This window comes from Staurois parvus, unplaced genomic scaffold (assembly GCF_062004578.1).
Source record: "Staurois parvus isolate SC_StPar_1 unplaced genomic scaffold, SC_StPar_1.0 ptg000299l, whole genome shotgun sequence".
Classification (NCBI taxonomy): domain Eukaryota; kingdom Metazoa; phylum Chordata; class Amphibia; order Anura; family Ranidae; genus Staurois; species Staurois parvus.
This window is the reverse complement of record NW_028318095.1, coordinates 16,397,444-16,409,592: the sequence shown is the minus strand read 5'-3', so window position 1 is coordinate 16,409,592 and position 12,149 is coordinate 16,397,444. Positions and strand designations below refer to the sequence as shown.

Sequence of the window (12,149 nt, the reverse complement as noted above, 5' to 3'; positions counted from 1 at the left end):
TTTTAACTACTCCAAATTAAAGCAGTTGCTTTTCTTTTTTTTAATTAACTAACATTATACTTCCCAGCTTTGTGCAATGTTTTTGCACACAGCAGCCTCTTCTCATCCACTCCTCACTGGCTGTGATTGACAGCAGCAGGAGCCAGTAACTCCCACTGCTGTGTCTCAGCCAATGAGAGAGACCAGGGAGAGCCAAGGCTCTTGTGCACATCCTGGACTGCATCGGGCTTGGGTAAGTATAGGGGGGGACTGCACACTGATGTTTTTTTACCTCCATGCATCCAACTGAAATTAAAATTTACTTTCAATGGGAGAACATATAACAGATGCCAGGACATAACTTATCAACACTGTTATTTGCACAGTGACAACAGATTTTAGAAACAGGATAACAGTAGATACCCCTATTGTTTAGGGAAGCAAAAACACCCCCAAGTTTGGACTAGTTCAGCTTTGTTGAGAATGAAAGGATATACACAAGAGCTAGGATTCTACATTCATGTTTAGGAGGCATGACAACACCATATAAATTTATTCCCACAGAAAGCAATGTAGGCTTTCTAAAATTATATTGACCTAATAATTCTACATGGCAGTTTTAGATAGATTAAACAGAGAAAGTCTAATTAAGTTCTTTAGGAGCTTGAGAGGTTCTTTGCCTCTAATCCTGCATTGGAGGGACTCTCAAGTATTAAGAAAAATGGATCTGATGAATATTTGTGGGCATGGGAAAAGCTGTGTTCAGAGCAGCATTGCATCATGTACAGAGCAAAGTTCAGCAACTGTGATGACATCTAAACACAATGGATTTTAAGCCAAGCCAGGAATAATCTGTTCTACTTTGCATTTATGGCTTGCTGTAAGTTTAAAGCCTAACTCCACGTTTAAAGGATAAGTTCGCCTTTCGTAAAATAAATAAATAAATGTATATGATTATGAAGGTTAAATAAGAAAAAAAAAAAAGTGCATTTATTTATTTTACACTGGAGCCTACAAAGCATTGCACTCGTGATCAATGGACTGCAGGTGCAATGTCAGGCTCCTGCAAACACTGCCAACAGCTCGCTGTCCGTACCTCAATACAGGCAGTTACTGAGCTGCAGAAATTGTCAATGATATACGAGGGTGCCACACTTGTAGATCATTGATAACTACAAGCTGCCTGCCGCAGTTCACAGACCCCTCTTTTTTGTATTCATTCGTAGAAGACAAAGCTTTCTGTAAATTGCTAAGCAGCACTCAGCTTGACTATATTTTGTCCAGGGAATGGGATGGGAATTTTAAGTCCAACTGCCAGAACAGAACACTTACTACAATACACCATGCAAGCGCACCTGCTAGTGCAGTAAATAGTTTTTTTTGGCCAAGCTATTTATAGGGACATTAACCGCTTCCCGCTCGGCCTATAGTATAATGACTGCCGAGTGGGGCTCTCTTGTTCTTGTTCTGGGTGGACGTCATATGATGTCCCCAGAAATTGCCACAGGCCGAACTGCGGCGCGATCTTTCACTCGCTGTGTCCACTGGACACAGCAGTTGACAGATCAGTGTGCCGGCCCACTGCCAGTACCATGTTATCACTGTGACCAATCAATTTCATTCAGAAAAAATGGTCACTTAGAACAGTGATTTTCACTGTTATAAGTGATCCTAGTGTGTGTAAAAAAGAAATAATAAATCCTGATCACCACCATAGAGTAGTACAGTGTTACTATGGCTGTGTTGCTCTGTTCACAATATGCAAAAAAAAGAAAAAAGGTAAAAAAAAGGATTTTTAAAAATGTTAAATTTTTTTTACATACTGTCACCAGTCAGTGTCCCTAATCACCACCACACCAGTTATACGATGATGTTGTACTGCACTGGTGACAGTATGCAGGAAAAGAAAGTGGGAAAACAACTTTTTTTTTTACTTTCTTCATTTTCCAAAAAAAGTGACAAAAAAATTATAACTTCAAAAAACTTGCATACCTCTTACTAAATCCCTCGAACAGTCTACTTTCCAAAAAGGGGTAATTTGGGTGGTATTTGTACCATCTTGGCATTTTTGGGCCTCAAGAAATGAGACAGACCACCAGTACATGAGGACTGATCAATTTTCAGAGATGATAAATGGATAGAACAGGTTTCTTCTCCCAAATGGCTACTGTCACTTTTTAAATTTTGAACATTTGTGCATGGCTCCGTGAATGTACAAACAACAGGTCCCAGCATGGCAGATGAACGTTATCAATGGGTCATCACACTAGTAGTACAATCACACTTCCTGCAACCCAGTAACTCTGTAAAGGTGGATACAAAAAGTCAGCAGGAACCTGTGCATTGCACCCACAATCCACTAATCATGGTTGTATTACCTAGTTGTCAGTTTTCTCATTCAGCCCTGGCCAAAAGGTTTGAGAATGACACAAATAATACTTTACCTGCAGGGAAACATGTGCAGTCATCATTGCTTTGCACAAAAAAGGATTCGCAGGCAAAGATATTGCTGCTACTAAGATTGCATCTAAGATTGCACCTAAATCAACCATTTATCAGATCATCAGAGAACTTCAAGGAGAGAGGTTCAGTTGTTGTGAAGAAGGTTTCAGGGAGCCCAAGAAATTCCAGCATGCGCCAGGACCATCTCCTAAGGTTGATTCAGCTGAGGGATCGAGGCACTACCAGTGCAGAGCTTGCTCAGGAATGGCAGCAAACAGGTGTGAGTGCATCTGCAGACACAGTGAGGCGCAGTCTTTGGGACAATGGCCTGGTGTCAGGAAGGGCAGTAAAGAAGCCACTTCTCTCCAGGAAAAACATCAGGGGCAGACTGACATTCTGCAAAAGGTACAATATATGACTGCTCAGGACTGGGGTACAGTGATTTTCTCTGATGCATCCCATTTCTGATAATTTGGGGCATCCGGAAAAAACCTTGTCCGGAGAAGAAAAGGTGAGTGCTACCATCAGTCCTGTGTCATGCCAACAGCAAAGTATCCTGAAACCATTCATGTGTGGGGTTGCTACTCAGCCAAAAAAAGTGGGCTCACCCACAATTTTGACTAAGAACATAGCCAGGAATAAAGAATGGTACAAACGCATCCACCGAGAGCAACTTCTCTCAACCATCCAAGAACAGTTTGGTGAAGAACAATGCCTTTTCCAGCATGATGGAGCACCTTGACATAAGGCAAAAGTGATAACTAGGTGGCTTAGGGAACAAAACATCGAAATTTTGGGTCCATGGCCAGAAAACTCCCCAAACCTTAATCCCATTGAGAACTTGTGGTCAATCCTCAAGAGGCGTGTGAAAAAAAAAAAAAAACTCACAAATTCCAACAAACTCCAAACACTGATTATGCAAAAACAGCCTGCCATCAGGCAGGATGTGGTCCAGACGTTGATTGACAGCATGCCAGGGCAAATTGCAGAGGTATTGAAAAAGTCAACCATGAAAATATTGACTCTTTGCAAAAACATAATGTTACTGTCAATAAAAGCCTTTTACACTTAAGAAATTATTGTAATTATACTTCAGTATACCATAGTAACATTTAACAAAAAGATCCAAAAACAGTAAAGCGGCAGACTTTGTGAAAATTAAGAATTGTGTCATTCTCAAAACTTTTGGCGAAGGCTGTACATAATTACTTTCTTCCACTTTTGGTAATGAACTTGAATGAATGACGCCTAGACAACATTTGATTTTCTCTGAATATTAAAGTTATTGCTTCAGGGTTCATCATAAAAACTTTTCTTTGGTAATGATCTCTATAGTAGACAATGGGTCCACCAGAAGTATAAAAAAAACAAAGAAAACGGTTTGCTATAGTTATGTGATGTTGTCTAAATTGTTATCTTTAGACAAGTTTTCAACCAGGACAACTAATACTTTCTGACAGTTTATTTTTAATATACCTAAATTGTGCCTAGACTGTGCTTCAACATCCCCATTTTAGGAAAATAGGTCACCCACATTAGTTTGGCCAGAACTCTAATGAGCTATGATTCTCTTGAGGAGGGAAACTTCTCTTTTTTGTTAAATGTTGTATAACATATCCAAAAGAACTTCTGATAATGAAGATTGTGACTCTGGAGTATATATCTCTCTATAGATTGCATGTATGTCAAAGTAGCTAGATCCAACAACAAGTATCTATCAAAGTGAACCTGACCTTGCCTAAAAGTAGCAAATATATGAACTGAAAAGACTGTAGACAAGTACCTATGTTGGTGTTTAAATCAATTTTTGTGTTTCTGGGAGCTTCTGTTGGATGTGATTTAATTAATTTTGGAGGGCTGAACATGGATCAAATAGTGTTAAAGACTGCAAAATAACTTGTTTATAGAGATACATAGACTGCAGGATTGGAGTTCAAGCGTTAAAAAAAAAAAAAAAGTTATTTTATATAATATTTAATGGAAAAAAAAGACAATACATTTTTTTAAAATTAGCTTTGGAAAAAGGGATGTTTCCTGTATTAAAACGTACAATCTTGTACATTTTCATTTTACAATATGGTTCTTTAATTTCAAGCATATAAAATGGTGTCCACCAAAAGCAAACCTAAGTGAATGCACAATACAAATTACCAAAGAAGTATTAAAAAAAAAAATAAACAAAGTTAGATCAATACCTGGGAATATACTTATTCATTATTGCATAGAAGCAATTATACAAGTCGCTACGTGGTAAGTTGAGGTCCACCAATGGTTGCAGGAGGTGAATCCAGCTGACATCTTCCTGGTATTTGACATTTCGGGATTTACAGTAAAAAGTAACAACAGATTCAACATCTTGAAGGACTGATGTTTTCCTGTCTTCCGACACAACAAGCTGGTCTTAACAGAGACAAAAGAGTATACTATTATTTGTAAGGCACTTACAAAGAAAGTGTCACAGGCTTTTAAATGAATTAGAATTTGAAGAGCATCGACAATTTACGTTTAGGTGGCTTCCTAAAGATGTGGAAGAAGAAACAAATGGAAGTTCTGCTCACATGAACATAACCTCCAAATTTATAGCAGATGCTTTGAAAATGTACAGAGGAGCCTGAATCAATGCTTCCACCTATTTCCTTCTTCCTTTCTCTGTTTGTTATTCTGGGTTTAAAAACAAAGTGCACTATATCTATTTACACTGTATAATATTAATACAGAAGGTGAAATGGTTTGGATGCACACCTGTATAATTTACATCCAACTTTGTTTTAAAACTTTTCAGTTTTTTATTGCCTTCTCTGTCTCTGCTAGGGGGATTTGCCTCTGTTTGTTCTGGTGACCACTAACTCAGACTGAAACTGAGGGAAAACCTAAAACTTCGAATTGTCACCAGAACAGGAATAGAGGGGAAATGTTCGAATAGGGACACTACACTTGTTTCCATGACAAATGTTTCAGAGGGGATTTCCCTTACTTTGGTGAGATTTCCTCTCCCGTTCACTGTATACAGGACAGGAAGGTAATAGGAATCCTTCAAATGGGACATAGATGACAAAAAGAACCTGACAGGGGTATCATTTTATATTATATATGACACGACCACACCCATCTACAGTGAAACAATATCCCTTGCGCCGCTATGGTAAATCCTTCCACCCTGGAAGTTACAGATCAAATGTAGACAATATCGGTCACCATGAATGATGTGTTCAAAATACCCCAATGTCCAACTATATATATATTGAAAATCCTTCAGAATAAATCCATACACCCTAATAAAGTCTTCTTATAGTCCACCAGTCTTAGTGTTCCATCAATTCTCAATGTTCCTCAAACCAATACGTCCTCTTCAGCTCTTAGTACCTCAAAACAAATAAACTAAACATAGTGCATTATCCTTTAACGCCGATGATATTGGTGTGTGCAAATCAAAATAAGTGTCGCAGTGATTACATGTACATCTGGTGACTGGAGTTCCTGCCCTTACCCAAAATAAGTAAAAACTTGCTTGCGTGTTCCACACTCCTCCATACTCTGTGAATATGTGCCACGCCACACATCAACTAGTGATCATACAGTGCAATCAATCGTGTGACTCCTGTCAATCTATATACCTTACCAAATGGACAGGTAGTGCAGGATTAACAAAACCAATAAATTCTCGTGCTCCAAGATCCTGCTGCCACTGCGAGGTCAGCTATCCTTCATATACTGTGAATCTGTGCCACGCCAAACATAAATAAGTGCTCAAACATCAATTTGTGGTCTGAATAGTATAACACCTGTCAACCATTTGAAAAAGTCGTGATGACGAAATGCGTCAAAAGTGATGTCAGATGTTATCGGAAGAATTGCGGCAGCCATCTTGGATGAGGGCCGGACTGCTAATAGGAGACAGTGAGCTAAAAGGCTAATTTTAATGCTGCATTTACTTTGCTATTTTGTAAGCGCTTTTAATAAAGATTTATACAAGTTTTAAGAAGGTTTTATACGATGATCTTGTATTTCCATTCTGGGCATTTACATCGCTGATTTCGGAGTACTGGTAGCAAGAGCCTGGAGCATGAACCCTGTCTGAGTTAAGCCTGCACTACCTGTCAATCTGGTAATGTATATAGGTTGACAGGTGTTATACTATTCAGACCACACATTGATGTTTGTCCACTTATTTATGTTTGGCGTGGCACGGATTCACAGTATATAAAGGATAGCTGACTTTGCAGTGGCAACAGGATCCCAATCTGTCCATTTGGTAAGGTATATAGATTGACAGGTGTCACACGATTGATTGCACTGTATGATCCCTAGTTGATGTGTGGCGTGGCACATATTCACAGAGTATGGAGTGTGGAACACACAAGCAAGTTTTTACTTATTTTGGGTAAGGGCAGGAACTCCAGTAACCGGATGTACATGTGATCACTGCAACACTTATTTTGATGTGCACGCACCAATATTATCTGCAATAAAGGATAATGCACTATGTTTAGTTTATTTGTTTTGAGGTACTGAGAGCTGAAGAGGACGTATTGGTTTGAGGAACATTGAGAATTGATGGAACACTAAGACTGGTGGACTATAAGAAGACTTTATTAGGGTGTATGGATTTATTCTGAAGGATTTTCAATATATATATATACATATATATATATATATATATATATATAGTTGGACATTGGGATATTTTGAACTCATCCTTTATGGTTACCGATATTGTCTATATGTAATTTTATACTATCAATTTCACCTTCCAAAGGATTCTGAATTGCCTTTAGCCAGTCTTGATTAACTCTAGTCTTTCCCACTTTATTGCCAGGCAGCTGACACCAGCATTTTGTTGCTTCACGTGTTGTCACTACTTTAACACCATACTGCTAACTTGACAATCAATTTGCATCAACAAAATGATGTAAGTAGGCGACATGGAATCAACAACATAGTAGGAGATGATGGATTCATCTTCTTGACTTTGACAAAGAAGACAAAAAAAGAAAAAAATATCTGGAAGATAAAAGGTTCCCATACATGTATCTTTCCACACAGTTAAAACAAAGGGATTGTATTTTGCTTAGAAGTAAAAATCCATTCAAAACTGTAGTCATGAGAATCCTCAAGAGCTCCCCCACTTCTTTAGCTACATTCTTAGTAGTGAGAAATGTTATACTTTGGGGTCCATTATTGTGTTGCTATTCTGAATGGCTTCCCATCGCGTCCTTCCAACAAACATGAGTTAAACCTGGACTGAGGCAACACACTTACGCTCTTGCGATGCATGCACAAGATTTGGTCCATTGTTGTGTATTGGGCAGCCCATTCAAACAAACAGGCTGCCCAAATGCAACCCTAATAATATGTGTGCATTTAACACAGCAGACCAGACATAATGTGAATGGACGCTTACAAAGTAGAAAGAAGAGTAAAATCCACCAGGCAGGACTGGCATGGCTGGGGTCAGACCTGAAATCTAGGGTGCAGATAAATGTCCTGAAAAATTAAGAAGCATGTTGTGAACCCCTGTCATCAATCAAAACTAATTTAGTGTTTTTGCATGTACTGATGCTCGATTTTTATTCTAAGAATTTGTAATCTCACCTATAAGTTTTTTGCAAGCACTGTGAATCAAAGGCTGTTCTGGAAGATCAAGAGAATCATCCCAGGATGCTAGACTGTCTCCTTTTCCTGCCACGTTAAGTGCAATCTGTCAGAATAGAATATACATTAATTATACATTAATTCCAAATCAAATAATCATACTGACAACATCTAGAATACAATAATCAGCAATGTATCTGATGAACAACCTGTCTCAGCAGGAGAAATCCCTGCATCATCATCGTTTGTGTTGATGCATGGATCTGACAGGTTATTTTTTCCCCTCAACCTGCAGGTTGAAGGAAAAGAATTGTATGTATGTATCCACCTTCAGAGACACCAGGATGAGATCTAGTGCACTCGATAATCAGCACTTCGTAAGAAAACTGGTCTGACACGAGCCCTCTGGCACCTTGCAATACGTTTGATTGAGGACACTTCCAGAGGGGTGCTGTTACTACACTGTGCCAGTATAGAGCGCTGCAGTGTGAGAGCAGAAATACCACGGAGAAAAATGTATTTTTATTGCATTCCCAGGAAAAAAAAAAAAAATCAGGCATAAATTCTCACATGCGGAAGTACACATATATAAAAAAAAATTTAAAAGGTGGTCTCCAACTTACAAGCTGACCTCAATGTACTGTTTAATTGGGTGACATGTGGCAAATGAGGTTTAATGTTGATAAATGTAAGGTTCTGCACTTGGGGGCTAAGAATATGCATGCATCATACATACTGGGGGGGGGTACAACTGGGGAAATCAATGGTGGAGAAGGATCTGGGAGTTCTGGTAGATCACAAGCTTAATAATGGCATGCAATGCCAAGCTGTGGTTTCTAAAGCAAGCAAAATCCTCTCTTGTATTAATAGAGGTATAGACTCCAGAGAGAGATATCATATTACCCCGGTACAAATCATTAGTAATACCTCATCTGGAATATGCAGTTCAATTTTGGGCACTAATTCGCAAAAACAACATTGGGGACCTGGAGAAAGTACAAAGAAGGGCAACCAAACTGATAAGAGGCATGGAGGAGATCAGCTATGAGGAAAGATTAGAGGAACTGAATTTGTTCTCTCATGAGAAGAGGAGATTAAGGGGGGATATGATCAACATGTATAAATACATCAGTGGTTCCTATAGTGAACTCGGTGTAGAGTTATTCACCCTGAGGTCATCACAGAGGACAAGGGGGCACTCTTTACATCTGGAAGAAAAGAAATGTAATCTCCAAATATGGAAAGGTTTCTTCACAGTGAGAGCTGTGAAAATGTGGAATAAACCCCCCTCCAGAGTTGGTTCTGGCCAGCTCAGTGGATTGCTTTAACTGCTTCAGCTCCACCCCATAGCAGAAATATTGCTACAGGTATATAATACGGAGGATCTCTGACCTGTGGGGGAGGGAAAGAACTTTTAGTAAACAAAACAATCCTCCTCCCTGTCAGCTCCTGCACACTGCTTTGTATGGCTCTGCATAGCCGCCATTGCTAGTAAAAATAAAAAAAATAAAAAAACCACAGTATATATACACACCGCCATTTGTAAAAGCAATAACTTTCACGTAAACCAATTAATTTCCACGTATTGGGATTTTTTTTTCAGCAAAGATATGTAGCAGAATACATTTTGGCGTAAATTTATGAGATTTGATTTTTTTAATTTTTTTACTGGATATGTTTAATAGCAAAAAGTCCAAAATATTGTTTTAAAAAACGCACAGGCGATCAAATACCACCGAAAGAAAGCTCAATTATTGGTGAAAAAAAGGACAAATTTAATTTGGGTGCAGCGTTGCGCAATTGTCAGTTAAAGTAATGCAGCGCCGTAATGCAAATAATGGCCTGGTGAGGAAGGGGGGTAAATCCTCTGGAGGGCAAGTGGTTAAAAAAGGCCTGGATTCTTTCTTGGATACACAGAATATAACTGTTTACTAACATTTATATGTAAAGTTGATCCAGGAAATATCCGATTGTCTCTCGGGGGATGAGGAAGGAATTTTTTCCCATGCAGGAGCAAATTGGATCATGCTTTGCTGGATTTTTTGCCTTCCTCTGGATCAACTGTGGGTATAGGTAGGATCATAACTGTTGTTTTTTCTTTTTTGTGGTTGAACTGGATGGACTTTTGTCTTTTTTCAGCCAGACTATGTAACTATGTGACAGATTGGGCTTTAGCTATTTGTCTACTAATGTGCAATTATAAAAACATTATGGTGGTGAATGGGTTAAAACAAGCTCATGGCTGCTGCTGATGCAGTCTTGTCCAGTCAGTTCACAGCTTTATATTAGACCCCTTTCACACAAAGAGTCCGATCAGGTCCACCTGTCCGACTTATGTCCGTTTACACCCGCCTACCTCCAATCTAATCCGGTCTGCTATGCAACAGAAACAAGATATACCAGTGCTCAAATCCCAATAACTTGTACATGCATTTATCTAGCAGGTCAGTAGCCAGACCTAAATCTAGTCGCTCTAACCCACTTTGTGTCTGTTTGCCCCAAGTTGGCATTGTGTCCACAGTAGCATTTGCGTTGGCAGAGCAGAGTAGGACTGGCCACAGAGGGATTACTTTGACCCAGCTGGCCAGATTAAACATGTATTGCAATATCTGTAAACTAAAAATCACTATTTTTTATTGCAACGTTTACTGGAAAGGGTAATTAGCAGTGTGCAGAGGGTTCCTCTGGGATTTGTGGTGTTAATATGTGGCTACACCCCATTTGAGCATAGGTACAGTCAGGTCCATAAATATTGGGACATCGACACAATTCTAACATTTTTGGCTCTATACACCACCACAATGGATTTGAAATGAAACGAACAAGATGTTCTTTAGCTGCAGACTGTCAGCGTTAATTTGAGGGTATTTACATCCAAATCAGGTGAACGGTGTAGGAATTACAACAATTTGCATATGTGCCTCCCACTTGTTAAAGGACCAAAAGTAATGGGACAATTGGCTTCTCAGCTGTTCCATGGCCAGGTGTGTGTTATTCCCTCATTATTCCAATTACAATGAGCAGATAAAAGGTCCAGAGTTCATTTCAAGTGTGCTATTTGCATTTGGAATCTGTTGCTGTCAACTCTCAAGATGAGATCCAAAGAGCTGTCACTATCAGTGAAGCAAACCATCATTAGGCTGAAAAAACAAAACAAACCCATCAGAGAGATAGCAAAAACATTAGGCGTGGCCAAAACAACTGTTTGGAACATTCTTAAAAAGAAGGAACGCACCGGTGAGCTCAACAACACCAAAAGACCCGGAAGACCACGGAAAACAACTGTGGTGGATGACCAAAGAATTCTTTCCCTGGTGAAGAAAACACCCTTCACAACAGTTGGCCAGATCAAGAACACTCTCCAGGAGGTAGGTGTATGTGTGTCAAAGTCAACAATCAAGAGAAGACTTCACCAGAGTGAATACAGAGGGTTCACCACAAGATGGAAACCATTGGTGAGCCTCAAAAACAGGAAGGCCAGATTAGAGTTTGCCAAACGACATCTAAAAAAGCCTTCACAGTTCTGGAACAACATCCTATGGACAGATGAGACCGAGATCAACTTGTACCAGAGTGATGGGAAGAGAAGAGTATGGAGAAGGAAAGGAACTGCTCATGATCCTAAGCATACCACCTCATCAGTGAAGCATGGTGGTGGTAGTGTCATGGCATGGGCATGTATGGCTGCCAATGGAACTGGTTCTCTTGTATTTATTGATGATGTGACTGCTGACAAAAGCAGCCGGATGAATTCTGAAGTGTTTCGGGCAATATTATCTGCTCATATTCAGCCAAATGCTTCAGAACTCATTGGACGCCGCTTCACAGTGCAGATGGACAATGACCCAAAGCATACTGCAAAAGCAACCATAGAGTTTTTTAAGGGAAAGAAGTGGAATGTTATGCAATGGCCAAGTCAATCACCTGACCTGAATCTGATTGAGCATGCATTTCACTTGCTGAAGACAAAACTGAAGGGAAAATGCCCCAAGAACAAGCAGGAACTGAAGACAGTTGCAGTAGAGGCCTGGCAGAGCATCACCAGGGATGAAACCCAGCATCTGGTGATGTCTGTGCGTTCCAGACTTCAGGCTGTAATTGACTGCAAAGGATTTGCAACCAAGTATTAAAAAGTG

The 12,149-nt window shown here is 39.5% G+C and overlaps 1 protein-coding gene across 2 annotated transcripts in view; it reads right to left on the bottom strand.

The window, feature by feature from the left end:
* The window catches only part of TBC1D23 (TBC1 domain family member 23), a 92,245-nt gene that overhangs the window by 34,670 nt on the left and 45,426 nt on the right, over positions 1–12,149 (bottom strand). For both annotated transcript variants that reach the window (XM_089682963.1, XM_089682964.1), the window contains exons 3-4: positions 8,014–8,119; positions 4,617–4,821 (exon numbers count right to left, since the gene is read on the bottom strand). In XM_089682963.1, the coding sequence (XP_089539089.1) occupies positions 4,617–4,821; positions 8,014–8,119 (311 nt within the window). The remainder of the gene's footprint in view (positions 1–4,616; positions 4,822–8,013; positions 8,120–12,149) is intronic.